Source organism: Carcharhinus amblyrhynchos, unplaced genomic scaffold (genome assembly GCF_965287045.1).
Source record: "Carcharhinus amblyrhynchos unplaced genomic scaffold, sCarAmb.v2.hapA scaffold_377, whole genome shotgun sequence".
Lineage (NCBI taxonomy): Eukaryota > Metazoa > Chordata > Chondrichthyes > Carcharhiniformes > Carcharhinidae > Carcharhinus > Carcharhinus amblyrhynchos.
The window spans coordinates 3,035-25,674 of record NW_027650117.1 but is presented as its reverse complement, the minus strand read 5'-3'; the positions used below and the strand labels follow the sequence as shown (position 1 = coordinate 25,674).

The 22,640-nt window shown below is 51.7% G+C and overlaps 1 protein-coding gene across 1 annotated transcript in view; it reads left to right on the top strand.

Moving 5' to 3' along the window:
• LOC145339277 (uncharacterized) overlaps positions 1 to 11,546 on the top strand; it is a 65,515-nt gene extending 53,969 nt beyond the window's left edge. The window contains exons 4-5 of the mRNA XM_080183689.1: positions 6,133 to 6,304; positions 11,330 to 11,546. Of these exons, the coding sequence (XP_080039815.1) occupies positions 6,133 to 6,304; positions 11,330 to 11,514 (357 nt within the window). The 3' untranslated portion in view covers positions 11,515 to 11,546. The remainder of the gene's footprint in view (positions 1 to 6,132; positions 6,305 to 11,329) is intronic.
• Positions 11,547 to 22,640: the final 11,094 nt, after the last annotated feature.

The following is a 22,640-nucleotide window of genomic DNA, read 5'->3' as shown; positions in this document are numbered from 1 at the left end:
CTGATCTGTCGTGGCTCAGTTCCACATTCCCGCCCTCTCCCCATAACCCTTAATCCCCTCTCTTATCAAAAACCCATCAATCCACGTCTTAAATATATTTAGCGAGGCAGCCTCCACCACTTCAACGGGCAGAGAATTCCAGAGATTCACCACCCTTTGAGTGAAGAAGTTCCTCCTCAACTCCGTTCTAAACCGCCCCCCCCTTTATCTTGAGGCTGTGCCCCCTAGTCCTACTGTCCTTTCTGAGCGGGAAGAGTCTCTCCACCTCTATCCTATCCATCCCATTCATCATCTTATACGTCTCAATGAGATCTCCCCTCATTCTTCTAAACGCTAACGAGTACAAGCCTAGTTTATTCAGCCTCTCCTCATAGCTCAACCCCCTCAACTCCGGTATCAGCCTAGTAAACCTCCTCTGCACTCCCTCCAAGGCCAAAATATCCTTGCGTAAGTGCGGCGCCCAAAACTGCACACAGTACTCCAGCTGCGGCCTCACCAATGCCCTATACAGCCACAGCAAGACCTCCCTACTTTTATATTCAATCCCCCTCGCTATGAAGGCCAGCATCCCATTCGCCTTCCTGATGACCTGCAAAGTGTCAGCTTTTAAAATAACTGAAAAGGGAGCGCAGTCTAGAACCACCGTGGTCCAAAGACGCCACAACATCGCAAAAAAGGGGCAGGTTTCTTGGGAGTCCATGATCTGGTACGACCTGTGGGTGTAGGTACAGCTGTCACCCAGCTCCCGATGTAAAGAGAGAAGACCTCCCCCCCCCCTAGAGGGATCTCCACTGGGCACCTCTGCCACCAGACAGTAACAAGGCATGCCAAGGTGATGGGCGAGGGCACAGCAGTGATAAGTGTGCAACCCATACGGGAAATCTCTCCGGGCAGTGGCAAAGGGCACAGCGGGCATTTCCACGAGGCAGCTGAGACTGCGGGACCCCAGCCCCAGGGGAATGGGGTCTGAGCTCGGGGACCAATGTCCGTGTAGGGGTACACTCCACGCCTCCTCGAGACGTCGGGTCCCAGCATGACTGTTTTGAGGTCTTGGATGGCGTGAGATGTCAGCTAAACGCCCACCTCTGCACATCGAGCCCATTTGAAATTTGTCGTCCATTTGAAATGTGTCGAAATTTGCTGATGACACCAAGATTGGGGGAACGGCAAATTGCGCGGAGGGTGTGGAGAGTCTGCAGAAGGATCTAGATAGGCTGGGCGAATGGGCCAGGAACTGGCAAATGGAATTTAATGTTGGCAAGTGTGAGGTGGTCCACTTTGGTAGGAATAATGGTAGGAAGGATTATTACTTACGTGGCGAAAAACTGCAGCAGGCGACGGTGCAGAGGGACCTCGGGGTCCTTGTGCATGAGTCGCAAAAACCCAGCTTGCAGGTGCAGCAGGTGGTCAGGAAGGCGAATGGGATGCTGGCCTTCATAGCGAGGGGGATTGAATATAAAAGTAGGGAGGTCTTGCTGCGGCTGTATAGGGCACTGGTGAGGCCGCAGCTGGAGTACTGTGTGCAGTTTTGGGCGCCGTACTTACGCAAGGATATTTTGGCCTTGGAGGGAGTGCAGAGGAGGTTTACTAGGCTGATGCCGGAGTTGAGGGGGTTGAGCTATGAGGAGAGGCTGAATAAACTAGGCTTGTACTCGTTAGAGTTTAGAAGAATGAGGGGAGATCTCATTGAGACGTATAAGATGATGAATGGGATGGATAGGATAGAGGTGGAGAGACTCTTCCCGCTCAGAAAGGACAGTAGGACTAGAGGGCACAGCCTCAAGATAAAGGGGGTGCGGTTTAGAACGGATTTGAGGAGGAACTTCTTCACTCAAAGGGTGGTGAATCTCTGGAATTCTCTGCCTGTTGAAGTGGTGGAGGCTGCCTCGCTAAATATTTTTAAGACGCGGGTTGATGGGTTTTTGATAAGAGAGGGGATTAAGGGTTATGGGGAGAGGGCGGGAATGTGGAACTGAGCCACGACAGATCAGCCATGATCTTATTGAATGGCGGGGCAGGCTCGAAGGGCTAGATGGCCTACTCCTGCTCCTATTTCTTATGTTCTTATGTTCTTATTCCTCCTCCACCCAGCAAGTCCCTGACCCGAGTCCACCCCCCCCACTCCCCCCCAGAACCCGTTCTGGGTGACTAAGCCCATCCCAAACCCAGACGCACGGAGTCCGGAGGAGATAGTCGTGATCTATCCTCTCGAACGCCGTCTCCTGGTGATGGGACAGGAAGGCCCTCGATAGAGCCTGCTGGGAATGGTGGGTTAGGCCCGAGGTGTAAGTTGTCCAGCCCGGGGGGGGGTCCGTGTAGGATTCAGGTGGTCCCGGGCACAATGTGAAGATTTAATAACTCACACTGAGGAGGGAGAGCGGGAACCAGTTTCTGAGGCGGTGGAGATCTCCCCCCCGCACCCCACTCCTTGGGCACCAGGACAATCACCGCCCTACACACAAGAGCGACGTTCCCCAGGCTCTCCCCCACACCCTGAACTGCCCCCCCCCAGGGCTTTTCCCCTGTCGAAGGTGCCAGTCAGGCTGATTGGAGCATTAACCCGACGGGTGTCCCCCAGGCTGACCCGTGGCAGCTCCCCCCAAAAAACTCTACAGGCCGTCCTCATTGGACAGGCCCGGCGGGGGGAAGGGCAGTGTGGTAGTCTGGGGCTTGATGCCCTCAGGATCCGAGACATTGTCAGCCAGCAGGGTAAGGAGGAAGGTGCACCTCTCCACTCCCTCAGGGGCCCGGCCCTCCCTCTCAGGCTCTGTCTCTCTCTCAGTCTTTCTCTGTCTCTCAGATTCTCTCCCTCTCCCTCTTGGTCTCTCCCTCTCTCGGTCTCTCTCTCTCTCAGTCTCTTTTTCTCTCAATTTCTCTCCCTTTCAGTTTCTCTCTATCTCTCTTGGTTTTTTTCTCCCTCATTTTCTTGATTTCTCTCACTCTCTCTCTCTGGGTTTCCCTCTCGGTTTTTCCCTCCCTCTCGGTCCCTCTCCCTCCCTCTTAGTCCCTCTCCCTCCCTCTCTCAGTCCCTCTCCCTCCTTCTCTCAGTCCCTCTCCCTCCTTCTCTCAGTCCCTGTCTCTCCCTCTCTCAGTCCCTCTCCCTCCCTCTCTCAGTCCCTCTCCCTCCCTCTCTCAGTCCCTCTCCCTCCCTCTCAGTCCCTCTCCCTCCCTCTCAGTCCCTCTCCCTCCCTCTCTCAGTTCCTCTCCCTCCCTCTCTCAGTCCCTCTCCCTCCCTCTCAGTCCCTCTCCCTCCCTCTCTCAGTTCCTCTCCCTCCCTCTCTCGGTCCCTCTCCCTCCCTCTCTCAGTCCCTCTCCCTCCTTCTCTCAGTCCCTCTCCCTCCTTCTCTCAGTCCCTGTCTCTCCCTCTCTCAGTCCCTCTCCCTCCCTCTCTCAGTCCCTCTCCCTCCCTCTCTCAGTCCCTCTCCCTCCCTCTCTCAGTCCCTCTCCCTCCCTCTCTCAGTCCCTCTCCCTCCCTCTCGGTCCCTCTCCCTCCCTCTCGGTCCCTCTCCCTCCCTCTCGGTCCCTCTCCCTCCCTCTCGGTTCCTCTCCCTCCCTCTCTCAGTCCCTCTCCCTCCCTCTCTCGGTCCCTCTCCCTCCCTCTCTCGGTCCCTCTCCCTCCCTCTCGGTCCCTCTCCCTCCCTCTCTCAGTCCCTCTCCCTCCTTCCCTCAGTTCCTCTCTCTCCTTCCCTCAGTTCCTCTCCCTCCTTCTCTCAGTCCCTCTCCCTCCCTCTCTCAGTCCCTCTCCCTCCCTCTCTCAGTCCCTCTCCCTCCCTCTCTCAGTCCCTCTCCCTCCCTCTCTCAGTCCCTCTCCCTCCCTCTCTCAGTCCCTCTCCCTCCCTCTCTCAGTCCCTCTCCCTCCCTCTCTCAGTCCCTCTCCCTCCCTCTCTCAGTCCCTCTCCCTCCCTCTCTCAGTCCCTCTCCCTCCCTCTCTCAGTCCCTCTCCCTCCCTCTCTCAGTCCCTCTCCCTCCCTCTCTCGGTCCCTCTCCCTCCCTCTCTCGGTCCCTCTCCCTCCCTCTCTCGGTCCCTCTCCCTCCCTCTCTCGGTCCCTCTCCCTCCCTCTCGGTCCCTCTCCCTCCCTCTCTCAGTCCCTCTCCCTCCTTCCCTCAGTTCCTCTCTCTCCTTCCCTCAGTTCCTCTCCCTCCTTCTCTCAGTCCCTCTCCCTCCCTCTCTCAGTCCCTCTCCCTCCCTCTCTCAGTCCCTCTCCCTCCCTCTCTCAGTCCCTCTCCCTCCCTCTCTCAGTCCCTCTCCCTCCCTCTCAGTCCCTCTCCCTCCCTTTCTCAGTCCCTCTCTCTTCTCTCGGTTTCCCTCTCATAGTTTCTCCCTCTCTCTCACTCTTGCTCACTCTCCCAGTTCCTCTCTCTCTCTCTCTCTCTCTCAGTTTCTCTTTCACATTTTCATTCGCTCCCTCCCTCTTTCACTCCCTCCCTCCCTCCCTCCCTCACTCCCTCCCTCCCTCCCTCTTTCACTCCCTCCCTCACAGGTGTGTTTATTTTTCATAGAATCCCTTCGGTACAGGAGGCCATTTGGCCCATCGAGTCTGTACCAATCACGATCCCACCCAGGCCCTATCCCCATAACCCTCACACTAGGGTCAATTTAGCACGGCCAATCCACCTGACCTGCACACCTTTGCACTGTGGGAGGAAGCCCACGCAGACACGGGGAGAATGTGCAGACTCCACACAGACAGTCACCCGAGGACAGAATTGAACCCAGGTGCTGACACTATGAGGCAGCAGTGCCAACCACTGTGCCACCATGCCACCCCTTCCTCACTCTCTCATTCGCTCCCCCACTCTCTCGTCCTCTCCCCCACTCTCTCGTCCGCTCCCCCACACTCTCGTCCGCTCCCCCACACTCTCGTCCTCTCCCCCACGCTCTCGTCCTCTCCCCCACGCTCTCGTCCTCTCCCCCACTCTCTCGTCCGCTCCCCCACTCTCTCGTCCTCTCCCCCACTCTCTCGTCCTCTCCCCCACTCTCTCGTCCTCTCCCCCACTCTCTCGTCCTCTCCCCCACTCTCTCGTCCGCTCCCCCACTCTCTCGTCCGCTCCCCCACTCTCTCGTCCGCTCCCCCACTCTCTCGTCCGCTCCCCCACTCTCTCGTCCGCTCCCCCACTCTCTCGTCCTCTCCCCCACTCTCTCGTCCTCTCCCCCACTCTCTCGTCCTCTCCCCCACTCTCTCGTCCTCTCCCCCACTCTCTCGTCCTCTCCCCCACTCTCTCGTCCGCTCCCCCACTCTCTCGTCCGCTCCCCCACTCTCTCGTCCGCTCCCCCACTCTCCCGTCCTCTCCCCCACTCTCTCGTCCGCTCCCCCACTCTCTCGTCCGCTCCCCCACTCTCTCGTCCGCTCCCCCACTCTCTCGTCCGCTCCCCCACTCTCTCGTCCTCTCCCCCACTCTCTCGTCCGCTCCCCCACTCTCTCGTCCTCTCCCCCACTCTCTCGTCCGCTCCCCCACTCTCTCGTCCTCTCCCCCACTCTCTCGTCCTCTCCCCCACTCTCTCGTCCTCTCCCCCACTCTCTCGTCCGCTCCCCCACTCTCTCGTCCTCTCCCCCACTCTCTCGTCCTCTCCCCCACTCTCTCGTCCGCTCCCCCACTCTCTCGTCCGCTCCCCCACTCTCTCGTCCGCTCCCCCACTCTCTCGTCCGCTCCCCCACTCTCTCGTCCGCTCCCCCACTCTCTCGTCCGCTCCCCCACTCTCCCGTCCTCTCCCCCACTCTCCCGTCCTCTCCCCCACTCTCCCGTCCTCTCCCCCACTCTCCCGTCCTCTCCCCCACTCTCTCGTCCTCTCCCCCACTCTCCCGTCCTCTCCCCCACTCTCTCGTCCATTCCCCCACTCTCCCGTCCTCTCCCCCACTCTCCCGTCCTCTCCCCCACTCTCTCGTCCGCTCCCCCACTCTCTCGTCCGCTCCCCCACACTCTCGTCCTCTCCCCCTCGCTCTTGTTCGCTCACTCAATCTCAACAGAAGCTAATTCTGAAGAACTCTGTGGTTCTAAAGGGGGGGTTATTGCACCAATTCCTTTGCTGTGCTTGTGAGACCAGCTACTGGGAATCTTGCCGATTGCCAATCAGGTTGATTTTTTCCCTGGGAGCGTCTCTCTAACACCGTTACTCTCTCCTTTCCCACTCAGGACTTCTTTCTGAATCACTGTTGCTGTGGGGCTGTTGGGATCTATCAGAACCTCGTCAGCTTCCCGGAGCCGCGGAACGGATCATCCAGCAACATGACCGGAAACGGGAATCCCTTCAAGGGAGAGAACATATCGCAGAGCACTGGGAGGCTACACAGTTCGAGAGGTCAAGGTCAGTGTCTCACTTCCATCATTTCAATTTCCCTCCCAGCATGAACACAACCTCCTTTTAGAGATCGGAATTCAGTTTTAGTTCAGCCTCACAATATATGGTCCAATTAGGAAGAGAATTCCTCAGGATGGTGGTTTGGTGGGAATGTTACTGGTCCAATAATCCAGAGGTTCGGGGTGATGCTCCCAGAAGATGGGTTCAAACCCCACTTTGGCGGCTGGTGGAATTTAAATTCAATTAATTGAATTAAATGATTAATTGAGAATAAAAGCAGATGAGTTGAGGTATCCGGATTCCTGGGGAATCTGGGATGCAAGCTTTTGCTACCAAATAAACCTGTCGGACTTTAACCTGGTGTTGTGGGATCTCTTACTGTGCAGGTGAATAAGCAGAGGGTAAAATGTAGGACCCCAGGTTTGGAGTAGGAGCTGCGGAGGGCACAGATTTGGGGGAGGGCGTGTGAGTGGGCACTAACTGGCATTATTTGAGGATAATAAGTTTTGACAAACTGGTGTTTGTGATTGTCCTCGATGGTCCACAGCCCAGAACGAGGAAATTGTAGCTGGAGTCTGATTACTTTTCGATCGTAAGAATTCTCACAACATCAGGTTAAAGTCCAACAGGTTTATTTGGTAGCAAAAGCCACTAGCTTTCGGAGTGCTGCCCCTTCATCAGGTGAGTGGGAGTTCAGTTCACAAATAGGGCAAATAAAGACACAAACTCAATTTACAAAATAATGGTTGGAATCCGAGTCTTTACAGGTAATCAAGTCTTAAAGGTACAGACAGTGTGAGTGGAGAGAGGGTGAAGCACAGGTTAAAGAGATGTGTACTGTCTCCAGACAGGACGGTTAGTGAGATTTTGCAAGTCACGGGGGTTACAGATAGTGTGACATGACCCAAGATCCTGGTTGAAGCTGTCCTCAACCAGGATCTTGGGTCATGTCACACTATCTGTAACCCCCGTGACTTGCCTGGGTTTGCAAAATCTCACTAACCGTCCTGTCTGGAGACAATACACATCTCTTTAACCTGTGCTTAACCCTCTCTCCACTCACATTGTCTGTACCTTTAAGACTTGATTACCTGTAAAGACTCACATTCCAACCATCATTTTGTAAATTGAATTTGTGTCTATATATGCCCTATTTGTGAACTGAAATCCCACTCACCTGATGAAGGAGCAGTGCTCCTAAAGCTAGTGGCTTTTGCTACCAAATAAACCTGTTGGACTTTAACCTGATGTTGTGAGAATTCTTACGATCGAAAAGTAATCAGACTCCAGCTACAATTTCCTCGTTCCGGGCTGTGGAGCATCGAGGACAATCACAAACACCAGTTTGTCAAAACTTATTATCCTCAAATAATGCCAGTTAGTGCCCACTCACACACCCTCCCCCAAATCTGTGCCCTCCGCAGCTCCTATTCCAAACCTGGGGTCCCACATTTTACCCTCTGCTTATTCACCTGCACAGTAAGAGATCCCACAGCATCAGGTTAAAGTCCGACAGGTTTATTTGGTAGCAAAAGCTTGCATCCCAGATTCCCCAGGAATCCGGATACCTCAACTCATCTGCTTTTATTCTCAATTCATCATTTAATTCAATTAATTGAATTTAAATTCCACCAGCCACCAAAGTGGGGTTTGAACCCATCTTCTGGGAGCATCACCCCGAACCTCTGGATTATTAGACATTCCCACCAAACCACCATTACTATTCACCTGATGAAGGGGCAGCGCTCCGAAAGCTAGTGGCTTGTGCTACCAAATAAATCAGTTGGACTTTAACCTGGTGTGGTGAGACTTCTTACTTTACCCAAGTCCAACGCCAGCATCTCCACATCATGGTGACTTTTAGATCAGCACTTGTTACACGTAGCATACACAGCTATGGACAAAATGCTGGAAAATGGTATCAGATTAGATAGCTGTTTGTTGGCTAGCACAGGGATGATGGGTTGAAGGGTATTTTTAGTGCTGTTAAACTCTATGACTTTAATTAACTCTGAAATGTAAAGCTAGTCTCAGTAACTGTAACCATTAAACAATTGTCGATTGTCGGAAAAACCCGTCTGGTTCACTATTGTAAGAATGAGGGGAGATCTCATTGAGACGTATAAGATGATGAATGGGATGGATAGGATAGAGGTGGAGAGACTCTTCCTGCTCAGAAAGGACAGTAGGACTAGGGGGCACAGCCTCAAGATAAAGGGGGGGCGGTTTAGAACGGAGTTGAGGAGGAACTTCTTCACTCAAAGGGTGGTGAATCTCTGGAATTCTCTGCCCGTTGAAGTGGTGGAGGCTGCCTCGCTAAATATTTTTAAGACGCGGGTTGATGGGTTTTTGATGAGAGAGGGGATTAAGGGTTATGGGGAGAGGGCGGGAATGTGGAACTGAGCCACGACAAATCAGCCATGATCTTATTGAATGGCAGGGCAGGCTCGAAGGGCTAGATGGCCTACTCCTGCTCCTATTTCTTACATTCTTATGTCCTAGCCATGTCTACACCCCTGAAATAATGGAGAAGCTATAGAATCGTTGAATCCCAGTGCAGAACGAGGCCATTCAGCCTATCAAATTTACACCAACAACAATCTTATCCAGGCTCTATTCCCATAACCCCACATATTGACCACACTAATCCCTCTAACCTATATATCCCAGGACACTACGGGGCAATTTTAGCATGGCCGATGCACATCTTTGGGCTGTGGTAGGAAACCAGAGCACCCGGAGGAAACCCATGCAGACATGGGGAGAACATGCAGACTCTACACCGACAGTGACCCGAGGCTGGAATCGAACCTGGGACCCTGGTACTGTGAGGCAGCAGTGCTAACCACCGTGCCGCCTATACATCATGACTGCTAGCATTTGCATGACGACTGTGAGGATATAAATTAGCGCGGGTCAGGGAAACTCCCACATACCCCAGGCAGCCGGAGAATGATTCACTTGCCCTCTTGTTGACTGGGTAACCATACCCTCTTGGTATCCCATAATCCGTATTCTCTGTGTAACCCAGTTAATGGGAGAAAGTTAAGGATAGAGAGCAGGCCCACCTTTGTGGGTGCAGGGTTCTTTCCTGACTTAGACCCTCTTTTGCTCCCAAGTACCCTGTTGAAAGCCAGACTGCAGGAATTTCATGAGTCTTGGAGCTGGCCCTTAGTAATGCAAAGGGACAGGAATTCGAACAGAACAAGAACCTAACCCTAACCCTCAATGATACACCACTCCTGCCTCGCCCTCCACTGAAAGATTGCTTAGAGGGGAGATTCCAAAACACCAAACAGTAAATCCTGAGCACATTTGGGAGCCGGCACTGGATTTTGCATTAGTGGTTGTCAGGAAGTGGGTGGAATTAGGTGGACCTTGACATATCCCTGCCTCTGGGGGACATTCCCGGGGATGGGCTGAGAATAGGATTGCTCAGTGGGTGAGGGGGTTAGTCGGTGGGGTCGAGGTGGTGGCGTTTCAGAGAGCAGTTAAGGGTCAACCCCACTGCTGTGGGTCTGGAGTCACGTGTAGGCCAGACCGGAAAGGACAACAAACTTCCTTCCCTAAAGGGGAACCAGATGGGCTTCTACAAAAATCAACAATGGTTTCATGGTCATCATGAGATTTTTCCATTCCGGAGTTTCATTGAAATCAAATATGGCCATTTGCTGTGGTGGGTTTGAACCCAGGTCCCAAGTTTACCCAAGTCTGGGGTCACTGGATTCCCACTGCACGGACAAACCATTTTGCCATCACCTCCCTAACCCAACATTGGGAAAACTGAAACCATTGGGATTTTGCTGAGGCTTTAGCTGACATTTGGTTGAAATTCTGACACATTACTTTGTACAGGACAGGGTATGTTTTAGCAATTGAACCTTCCTGTGTAAAGCAAGGCTAGCTCTGAATGGCCTTGTCTTATACAGGACAGGCTATTGTTGTATAGCTTAGCCTTGTTTTGTACAGGACAGCTTATCTTATAGCCATGCGGGTTAGCATTGAGTGGCGCTAGAAAGTAACAATATTTGAAACCCGTTGAAGAATGGGGCTGATGGACAGAGTGGTTGACCATGGCCACACCCAGATATCATTAGAGTTATTGGGCAACACAAGAACAGCATCCTGCCCACTGTCCATCAAAAAACCCACATCCATTATGGGGAGTTTGAACCTTCGGTGCAGAGGGACCTGGGGGTCCTTGTGCATGAGTCGCAAAAACCCAGCCTGCAGGTGCAGCAGGTGGTCAGGAAGGCGAATGGGATGCTGGCCTTCATAGCGAGGGGGATTGAATATAAAAGTAGGGAGGTCTTGCTGCAGCTGTATAGGGCATTGGTGAGGCCGCAGCTGGAGTACTGTGTGCAGTTTTGGTCGCCGCACCTGCGCAAAGATATTTTGGCCTTGGAGGGAGTGCAGAGGAGGTTTACTAGGCTGATGCCGGAGTTGAGGGGGTTGAGCTATGAGGAGAGGCTGAATAAACTGGGCTTGTACTCGTTAGAGTTTAGAAGAATGAGGGGAGATCTCATTGAGATGTATAAGATGATGAATGGGATGGATAGGATAGAGGTGGAGAGACTCTTCCCGCTCAGAAAGGACAGTAGGACTAGGGGGCACAGCCTCAAGATAAAGGGGGGGCGGTTTAGAACGGAGTTGAGGAGGAACTTCTTCACTCAAAGGGTGGTGAATCTCTGGAATTCTCTGCCCGTTGAAGTGGTGGAGGCTGCCTCGCTAAATATTTTTAAGACGCGGGTTGATGGGTTTTTGATAGGAGGGGATTAAGGGTTATGGGGAGAGGGCGGGAATGTGGAACTGAGCCACGACAGATCAGCCATGATCTTATTGAATGGCGGGGCAGGCTCGAAGGGCTAGATGGCCGACTCCTGCTCCTATTTCTTATGTTCTTATATTATCTGTTCCCTCAGTCGGGTACTCAAGATTTACTGGAACGAGCTGCGTCCTGTTATTAGATAGAAGGGAGCTTGGAATGACTGATTTGGTAATGTTCCTCGTGTCACTGTGCCTGTATTGAAGGTTTCGACACAGGGACAGCTGGAAGGCAGACATACAGAGAGCCCGTGTGTGGAAAAATGACAAATCATCATGACGTTGATCTGTTACACAGTCACCATGCATACAGCCACCCCCACCCTCAACATCAGGAACACCAAGCGGTAAGTGTCTCAGATTTCAAACATAAGAGGAATCAAATGATTTAACAACTTGGCAACAGACTTGAGAAAGCAAAGAGGATCACTGTGTGGAAATTAGTTCAACACACGTGGTGTTTACAGCACAAACAGGCCCTTCGGCCCATGGGTTGCGCCTATCATATCCATACATACCAGGCCTATCTATAACACTCAATCCCATTAAATCCCATGTACTCATCTAGAAGTCTCTTAAAAGACCCTATCGAATTTGCCTCCACCACCACCGACGGCAGCCGATTCCACTCACTCACCACCCTCTGAGTGAAAAACTTACCCCTAACATCTCCTCTGTACCTGCTCCCCAGCACCTTAAACCTGTGTCCTCTCGTAGCGACCGTTCCAGCCCTGAGAATTATCCCCTTGGTCTCCGATTCAACCTGTTTCCCCTGCAGTGTCTCTTCACAGAGACATTCAGAAGCCGGCATTGTGTCCTGTCCCACTGTCAGTTTCCGTCTGGAATCAGTTCGAGGTGACGTACTTTGAGTGCACACTTGCTGATCTTAGTTAGGCGGGTATCTCTCCCCTTCAGTTACGAGGGGGCACAGGTTGAGAGTGAGATGGGGAGAGTTTAAAGGGAGATGTGCAGGGGAGGTTTTTGATGCAGAGAGTGCTGGGTGCCTGGAACGAGCTGCCAGAGGAGGTGGTGGAAGTAGGCACATTAGCAACATGTTAGAGGCACCATGGATAGGGAGGGAAATAGAGGGATATGGACTGGGTAAGGGCAGAAGGTTTTTGTATTAGTTTAGTTACAACATCATGATTGGCGCAGGCTTGGAGGACTGTTCCCGTGCTGTACTTTTCTCTGTTCTTTGAAACCAAGGTCAGTCTCTAATAGAAATTTGCTGATGACACCAAGATTGGTAGAACGGCAAATTGTGCGGAGGGTGTGGAGAGTCTGCAGAAGGAACTAGATAGGCTGGGCGAATGGGCCAGGAAATGGCAAATGGAATTTAATGTTGGCAAGTGCGAGGTGGTCCACTTTGGTAGGAATAATGGTAGGAAGGACTATTACTTACGGGGCGAAAAACTGCAGCAGGCGACGGTGCAGAGGGACCTGGGGGTCCTTGTGCATGAGTCGCAAAAACCCAGCCTGCAGGTGCAGCAGGTGGTCAGGAAGGCGAATGGGATGCTGGCCTTCATAGCGAGGGGGATTGAATATAAAAGTAGGGAGGTCTTGCTGCAGCTGTATAGGGCATTGGTGAGGCCGCAGCTGGAGTACTGTGTGCAGTTTTGGTTGCCGCACTTACGCAAGGATATTTTGGCCTTGGAGGGAGTGCAGAGGAGGTTTACTAGGCTGATACCGGAGTTGAGGGGGTTGAGCTATGAGGAGAGGCTGAATAAACTAGGCTTGTACTCGTTAGAGTTTAGAAGAATGAGGGGAGATCTCATTGAGACGTATAAGATGATGAATGGGATGGATAGGATAGAGGTGGAGAGACTCTTCCCGCTCAGAAAGGACAGTAGGACTAGGGGGCACAGCCTCAAGATCAAGGGGGGGCGGTTTAGAACGGAGTTGAGGAGGAACTTCTTCACTCAAAGGGTGGTGAATCTCTGGAATTCTCTGCCCGTTGAAGTGGTGGAGGCTGCCTCGCTAAATATTTTTAAGACGCGGGTTGATGGGTTTTTGATAAGAGAGGGGATTAAGGGTTATGGGGAGAGGGCGGGAATGTGGAACTGAGCCACGACAGATCAGCCATGATCTTATTGAATGGCGGGACAGGCTCGAAGGGCTAGATGGCCTACTCCTGCTCCTATTATGTTCTTATGTAGACCAAGTTTGATGGCTTTTCCTGCCTTTCTTTCCCTTTTCGTTTCAGGAACCATTTTGTTTGTTCTTTCACGCGATGTGAGTATCAGCATTTATTGCCCATCCATAATTCCCCTTGACAAGGTAGCGGTGAGCCATCTTCTTGAATCGCTGCAGTCCACGTGGTGTAGGTGCATCCACGGTGCAGTTAGGCAGGGAGTTCCAAGATTTAGACCCAGTGAAGGAACGGTGATATATTTCCAAGTCAGGATGGTGAGTGACTTGGAGGGGAACCTCCAGGTGGTGGTGGTGGTGTCTGCTACCCTTGTCCTTCTGAATGGGAGCGGTTGTAGGTTTGGAAGGTGCTGCCTAAGGAACGTTGGCAATTCCTGCAGTGCAATTTGTAGATGGTACACAGTGTGTCGGTGATTTAGAGAATGAATATTTAAGGTGGTGGATGGGATGCCAGGCAAGCTTTCTCTTGGATAGTGTCAAGCTTTTTCATAACATAAGAAATAGGAGCAGGAGTCGGCCATCTAGCCCTTCGAGCCTGCCCCACCATTCAATAAGATCATGGCTGATCTGAAGTGGATCAGTTCCACTTTCCCGCTTTCTCCCCTTAATTCCCTTGTCTATCAGAAACCTATCTACCCGTGACTTAAATATATTTAGCGAGGCAGCCTCCACCACTTCAACGGGCAGAGAATTCCAGAGATTCACCACCCTTTGAGTGAAGAAGTTCCTCCTCAACTCTGATCTAAACTGCCCCCCCCTTATCTTGAGGCTGTGCCCTCTAGTCCTGCTGTCCTTTCTAAGCAGGAAGAATCTCTCTACCTCTACCCTATTCATCCCCTTCATTATCTTATACGTCTCTATAAGATCCTCCCTCATCCTTCTAAACTCCAACGCGTACAGACCCAGTCTATTCAGTCTCTTTTCATAGTCCAACCCCCTCATCTCCGGTATCAGCCCAGTGAACCTCCTCTGCACTCCCTCCAAGGCCAAAATATCCTTCCGCAAGTGCGGCGACCAAAACTGCACACAGTACTCCAGTTGCGGCCTCACCAGTGCCCTGTACAGTTGCAGCAAGACCTCCCTGCTTTTATATTCTATCCCCCTCGCTATGAAGGCCAGCATCCCATTCGCCTTCCTGACCACCTGCTGCACCTGCAGGCTGGGTTTTTGCGACTCATGCACAAGGACGCCCAGGTCCCTCTGCACCGTCGCCTGCTGCAGTTTTTCACCCTTTAAATAATAATCCCTCCGACTATTATTCCTGCCAAAGTGGATAACCTCACACTTGCTAACATTATACTCCATCTGCCAGGTCCTCGCCCACTCGCTCAGCCTATCCAGATCCCTCTGCAGACTTTCCACACCCTCCACGCAATTTGCTTTTCCACTCATCTTCATGTCATCAGCAAATTTTGTTACCCTACACTCAGCCCCCTCCTCCAGATCATCTGTATAAATGGTAAATAGCTGAGGCCCCAGCACCGATCCCTGGGGCTCTCCACTGGTGTAGTTTTCAGTGTTGTTGAAGGCACGTTCATCCAGGCAAGCAGAGTGGATTCCATTGCGACTATTACTAATGATAGTACAGCGATAAATTAATCCTCCGCTCAATGGAGATTCCTGCAACAGATACAAGTCTTGCGTTGGTCCTCACCCAAACTCTTGTTCCCGAACCAGACACTGACCCTGCTCTCTGGCAACTGTCTGAAACAGATATGATCAGTAAGTTTGGGGATAACAGAAAAATGAGTGGCGTGGTAAATAGCCTGCGATTACAGGGTGATATAGACAGAATATCAGCAAATGGAGTATAGCCCCTAATGATGGCAGGTGAAGCATTCTGAGAGCACTAACAAGGCATGGGAATACATTAAGGGCAGGATTTTAAGTCCCCTCCAAGGCAGGTTCTCCGGCAGGGGGAGGGGAGCGTAAATTTGAATGGATGGGATTCCCCAAGGAACCTGCACGCCCACACCCAGATGCTATTTTTATACTCAGGTGGAACCCTCACCCCCCCACCCTCGGCTTACCCTACGCTGCAATCCCCTCCTCACCCGGACATCGGTTACCCCTCCTGCCCCCAGTACTTATCTTTCCAATGGTCCAGGACTTAGTTCCAGACACAGCGCTGCTGTACCGCTTCTGGCCAAGATGGAGCTAAGATGGAGAGCTGTTGGCTGACACCTCTCGTTGGCAGGACTCCCTCCCACGGGGCAGATGGAAGTCCCACCCACGGCCAAGCCACACTGAAGGAAGTGTTAAATGGCAGTGGGAGTCTGAGAGTCGGTGGTTGTACGTTGTGCCAATTTTAGGATAGCAAGAACCAAACACTCACTAATCTTAAAATGCCAGCCATAGAGTCATAGAGGTTTACAGCAGGGAAACAGGCCCTTTGGCCCAACTTGTCCATGCTGCCCCTTTTTTTTAAATCCCTAAACTAATCCCAATTGCCCGCATTAGGCCCATATCCCTCTAAACCCATCATACCCATGTAACTGTCTAAATGCTTTTTAAAAGATAAAATTGTACCCACCTCAACTACTACCTCTAGCAGCTCGTTCCAGACACTCACCACCCTCTGTGTGAAAAATATTGCCCCTCTGGGCACTCTCCCCTCTCATCTTAAACCTATGCCCTCTAGTTTTAGACTCCCCTACCTTTGGGGAAAAGATATTGACTATCTAGCTGATCTGTGCCCCTCATTATTTTATAGACCTCTATAAGATCACCCCTCAGCCTCCTACGCTCCAGAGAGAAAAGTCCCAGTCTATCCCGGCCTCTCCTTATAACTCAATCCATCAAGTCCCAGTAGCATCCTAGTAAATCTTTTCTGCACTCTTTCTAGTTTAATAATATCCTTTCTATAATAGGGTGACCAGAATTGTACACAGTATTCCAAGTGTGGCCTTACCAATGTCTTGTACAACTTCAACAAGACGTCCCAACTCCTGTATTCAATGTTCTGACCAATGAAACCAAGCATGCCGAATGCCTTCTTCACCACTCTGTCCACCTGTGACTCCACTTTCAAGGAGCTATGAACATCTATCCCGAGATCTCTTTGTTCTGTAACTCTCCCCAGGCGCCCTACTATTAACTGAGTAAGTCCTGCCCTGGTTCAATCTATCAAAATGCACCACCTCACATTTGTCTAAATTAAACTCCATCTGCCATTCGTCAGCCCACTGGCCCAACTGATCAAGATCCCATTGCAATTGGAGATAACTTTCTTCACTGTCCATTATGCCACCAATCTTGGTGTCATTAGAAAACCATGCCTCCTATATTCTCATCCAAATCATTAATATCAATGATAAATAACAATGGGCCCAGCACTGATCCCTGAGGCACACCACTGGTCACAGGCCTCCCGTTTGAAAACCAACCCTCTACAATCACCCTCTGGCTTCTGTCAAGAAGCCAATTTTGTATCCATTTAGCTACCTCACCCTGGATCCCGTGAGATTTAACCTTATGCAACAATCTACCATGCGGTACCTTGTCAAAGGCCTTGCTAAAGTCCATGTAGACAACATCAACTGCACTGCCCTCATCTACCTTCTTAGTTAACCCTTCAAAAAACTCAATCAAATTTGTGAGACATGATTAATAATGAACAGTAGGATGCTAGGAAGTACAGAGGAGCTTGGGATATATGTCTATAGATCCCTGACAAGTATTTAGGGTGTTTAAGAAGGCATATGGGATACTTTTAGTAACCAAAGCGTACAATATAAGAGCAGGGAGGTTATGATGGAGCTGTATAAATAGACGACAGCTAGAGCATTGTGTACAGAACTGGTCACCACACTGTAGGAAGGGTGTGATTGCACCAGGAAGGATGTAGAGGAGTAGATTCACCAGGATATTTCCCAGGCTGGAGCGTTTCAGCTATAAAGACAGGTTTGTTAGACTGGGACTGCTCTGGGAGCAGAGAAGACTGAGGTGTACAAAATTACGAGGGACATAGATAGGAAGAAACCTTTAGTAGAGGGGTCAATAACCAGAGGGCGTAGATTTAAATTTATTCATTAGTGTCACAAGTAGGCTTACATTAACACTGCAACGAAGGTAATAGGAAAATTCCCTAATCGCCACCCCCTGGTGCCTGTACGGGTACCCTAAGGGAGAATTTAGCACGGCCTATCCACCTAACCGGAATGTCTTTCGGACTGCGGGAGGAAACCGGAGCGCCCGGAGGAAATCCGCACAGATACAGGAGAGCGTGCAGACTCCGCACAGACAGTGAGCCAAGCCGGGAATCGAGCCTGGGTTCCTGGTGCTGGTGAGGCAGCACTGTGCCACCCCAGGTATCTTAAGGTAGAGGGGATTTGAAGAAAATCCTTTTCACCCGGAATCTGGACCTCTCTGTCTGAAAGGGTGACAGAGGTGGGAACCCTCACCACATTTAAGAGGCATTTAGATGAGCACTTGAAACACCACAGTGTACGCAGTTAAGGATTAAATGCTGGACAATAGGATTGGAATCGATCGGTGCAATGACTGCTGACATGGACAGAATGGGCCAAGGGGCTCCTTTGTGTGCTGTAAAACACTACGAGCATCTTACAGCCTCACTCCACCCGTTGTTCGGAGATGTGGACTGGTAAGATCAGACAAGAAGTGAAAAATCAGGTTTGCCCCCAGTTTTTCACCTGATCGTACCAGTCCTGTGACGTTAGAACATAGAACATTACAGCGCAGAACAGGCCCTTCGGCCCACAATGTTGCGCCGACCAATTAAGAGAAAAACAATGACCCACTAACCCAAACCAATCCCTTTCCATCCATAAACCTATCCACAGATCTCTTAAACGCCCCCAAACTTGGCGCATCTACAACTGCAGCAGGCAGGGCATTCCAATCCCTCACCACCCTCTGGGTAAAGAACCTACCCCTGACATCTGTCCTATAACTACCCCCCCTTAATTTAAAGCCATGCCCCCTCGTGCTAGCTTTCTCCATCCAAGGAAAAAGGCTATCACTATCCACCCTATCTAAACCTCTAATCATCTTATATGTTTCAATAAGATCCCCTCTTAGCCGCCTTCTTTCTAACGAAAACAACCTCAAATCCCTCAGTCTCTCCTCATAGGACCTTCCCTCCATACCAGGCAACATCCTGGTAAACCTCCTCTGCACCCTCTCCAAAGCCTCCACATCCTTCCTATAATGTGGGGACCAGAACTGCACACAATACTCCAAGTGCGGCCGCACCAGAGTTGTGTACAGTTGCAACATGACGCTGCGACTCCTAAATTCAATCCCCCTACCAATCAACACCAAGACACCGTATGCCTTCTTAACAACCTTATCTACTTGATTCCCAACTTTCAGGGATCTATGTACACATATACACCTAGATCCCTCTGTTTGTCAACACTATTCAGAGTCCTCCCGTTAGCCCTATACTCGACACATCTGTTATTCCTGCCAAAGTGAATTACCTCACACTTTTCCGCATTAAACTCCATCCGCCACCTCTCGGCCCAGCTCTGCAACTTGTCCAAGTCTCTCTGTAAACTATGACACCCTTCCTCACTATCTACCACACCTCCGACTTTGGTGTCATCAGCAAATTTACTAATCCACCCAACTATACCCTCATCCAGATCATTAATAAAAATTACAAACAGCAGTGGCCCCAAAACAGATCCTTGAGGCACACCACTCGTAACCGAACTCCATGACGAATACTTTCCATCAACCACCACCCTCTGTCTTGATTTTTTTGGTTGATTTCAATCTTAATAATATGATTTATATGTAATTAGAGAGTTCTACACGCTATCGTCCAGTCTCACTCGCACCTACCTGCTCACCAGCGAGAATCACCGTCGTCTCCGGAGATGTGATGCCTACGCCAGGAGATCGGAGGTTATCAAAGCCCCCCTCCCCGGGTGGGTTGGGGGCAAGGCTTGGCAGCTGCCACCTTGACACTGCCCACCAAGTGTAGATGAAGTGTCTCCATTCATAGAACGTAGAACATTACAGCGCAGAACAGGCCCTTCGGCCCACGATGTTGCGCCGACCAGTTACAAAACAATGACCCACTAACCTAAACCAATCCCTTCTCGTCCATAAACCTATCCACAGATCTCTTAAACGCCCCCAAACTAGATGCATTTACAACTGCAGCAGGCAGGGCATTCCAATCCCTCACCACCCTCTGGGTAAAGAACCTACCCCTGACATCCGTCCTATAACTACCCCCCCTTAATTTAAAGCCATGCCCCCTCGTGCTAGATTTCTCCATCTGAGGAAAAAGGCTATCACTATCCACCCTATCTAAACCTCTAATCATCTTATATGTTTCAATAAGATCCCCTCTTAGCCGCCTTCTTTCCAGCGAAAACAACCCCAAATCCCTCAGCCTCTCCTCATAGGACCTCCCCTGCATACCAGGCAACATCCTGGTAAACCTCCTCTGCACCCTCTCCAAAGCCTCCACATCCTTCCTGTAATGTGGGGACCAGAACTGCACACAATACTCCAAGTGCGGCCGCACCAGAGTAGTGTACAGTTGCAACATAACGCTGCAACTCCTAAATTCAATCCCCCTACCAATAAACGCCAAGACACTGTATGCCTTCTTAACAACCTTATCTACTTGATTCCCAACTTTCAGGGATCTATGTACACATACACCTAAATCCCTCTGCTCAGTCCATAGATATGACCCTGAGCTTCCAGGGGCTGTCACTTGGATTCTCCAGCTTGCTCCTGGGCTCACCTCTCTGCCCTCGGCTTCCTGCTACATCCACCTCAATAGACGCACGAGGAAAAGTGTCTCATCCTGCAATATAAAGGGGAGGCGGTTTAGAACGGAGTTGAGGAGGAACTTCTTCACTCAAAGGGTGGTGAATCTCTGGAATTCTCTGCCCGTTGAAGTGGTGGAGGCTGCCTCGCTAAATATTTTTAAGACGCGGGTTGATGGGTTTTTGATAAGAGAGGGGATTAAGGGTTATGGGGAGAGGGCAGGAATGTGGAACTGAGCCACGACAGATCAGCCATGATCTTATTGAATGGCGGGGCAGGCTCGAAGGGCTAGATGGCCGACTCCTGCTCCTATTTCTTATGGTCTTATAAGATGATGAATGGGATGGATAGGGTAGAGGTGGAGACATTCTTCTCGCTCAGAAAGGACAGTAGGACTAGAGGGCACAGCCGGAAGATAAGGGGGGGGCAGTTTAGATCGGAGTTGAGGAGGAACTTCTTCACTCAAAGGGTGGTGAATCTCTGGAATTCTCTGCCTGTTGAAGTGGTGGAGGCTACCTCGCTAAATATATTTAAGACACGGGTAGAAAGGTTTTTAGTAGGCAAGGGAATTGAGGGTTATGGGGAGAAAGCGGGAAAGTGGAACTGATCCATTTCAGATCAGCCATGATCTTATTGAATGGCGGGACAGGCTCGAAGGGCTAGATGGCCGACTCCTGCTCCTACTTCTTATGCTCTTGTGCTCTTATACTTATATCCTGCTGGACTCCAAATTGACTTCAACGATTTCAGACTGTAATCACTTTTTCTTTCTATATTTCTGTTCAGACAGCGGGTGATAAAAATGTTGTTACGATGCCTGGAGGGGAAACGTTAACTAAAATAACCAAATTTACCAACTGGCCCCCAAGTGAAGGAGTTACCAGCAAGTGTCCACTTTTGTAGTTTTTACTTTATCACCAATCTGAACCCTTCAATATGTCTGGCCATTCCAAGGGAATACTGCTCCACAATATCCCGTTCGTTATCCATAGGTCGAGTGTCCTCTCCGACAATTATTTTCACCTTCACTTTCCACAGGTATGATTATCACCAGTAAAATACACTTGTACAAACCCTCTCTCGGACACATCAAACATTTACAAACCCTCTTTTCCTGTGCGGGAGATGTGGGGCGGTACAGTGGTTAGCACTGCAGCCTCCCAGCTCCAGGGACCCTGGTTCGATTCTGGCCTGGGGTAACTGTCTGCATGTTTTTCACGTGTTTGCATAGGTTTCCTCCGGGTGCTCCAGTTCCCTCCCAATACTCCAAAGATGGGTAGTTCAGGTGGGTTGGTCATGCTACATTGCCACTGAGTGTCTCAACTTGTGTAGGTTAGGTTGATTAGCGGTGGTAAATGTGTGAGGTTGTGGGGAGAGGGCCTGGGTGCGATGCTGTGCCGGAGAGTTGTTGCAGACTCGATGGGTCATCTGCGCTGTAGGGATTCTATGGTCATGACATCTTGATTGTGCTTATTTCCAGAATTCCTTTTCAAACAACCAACCAATAACCCTGGTTCGCAATTTGGCCACTTCTGGAAAACTTCGCATCTCCAAACTGTTCATACCGCTTTCCAGGTTTTAAACCTCTTTAGCCAGCTCACATGGTACTTTCAGGGGCTCCTGTCTCTTATTCTCACAAACATAAAGAAAACCACGTCCTCAGCTTGATTAATTCTTCTTTCTGTCTCTCTTTATGTCGCAGCTGGGCCTTCCCCTTCCATCTCCCCCTTCCCCCTCCGTCTCCCCCTTCCCCCTCCGTCTCCCCCTTCCCCCTCCGTCTCCCCCTTCCCCCTCCGTCTCCCCCTTCCCCCTCCGTCTCCCCCTTCGCCCTCCGTCTCCCCCTTCCCCCTCCGTCTCCCCCTTCCCCCTCCGTCTCCCCCTTCCCCCTCCGTCTCCCCCTTCCCCCTCCGTCTCCCCCTTCCCCCTCCGTCTCCCCCTTCCCCCTCCAGCTCCCCCTTCCCCCTCCGTCTCCCCCTTCCCCCTCCGTCTCCCCCTTCCCCCTCCGTCTCCGCCTTCCCCCCTCCGTCTCCGCCTTCCCCCCTCCGTCTCCCCCTTCCCCCCTCCGTCTCCCCCTTCCCCCCCTCCGTCTCCCCCTTCCCCCTCCGTCTCCCCCTTCCCCCTCCGTCTCCCCCTCCATCTCCCCCTTCCCCCTCCGTCTCCCCCTTCCCCCTCCGTCTCCCCCTTCCCCCTCCCCCTTCCCCCTCCGTCTCCCCCTTCCCCCTCCATCTCCCCCTTCCCCCTCCGTCTCCCCCTCCATCTCCCCCTTCCCCCTCCGTCTCCCCCTTCCCCCTCCGTCTCCCCCTTCCCCCTCCGTCTCCCCCTTCCCCCTCCGTCTCCCCCTTCCCCCTCCGTCTCCCCCTTCCCCTTCCCCCTCCCCCTCCATCTCCCCCTTCCCCCTCCGTCTCCCCCTTCCCCCTCCGTCTCCCCCTTCCCCCTCCGTCTCCCCGTTCCCCCTCCGTCTCCCCCTTCTCCTTCCGTCTCCCCCTTCCCCCTCCGTCTCCCCCTTCCCCCTCCGTCTCCCCCTTCCCCCTCCGTCTCCCCCTTCCCCCTCCACCTCCCCCTTCCCCCTCCGTCTCCCCCTTCCCCCTCCGTCTCCCCGTTCCCCCTCCAT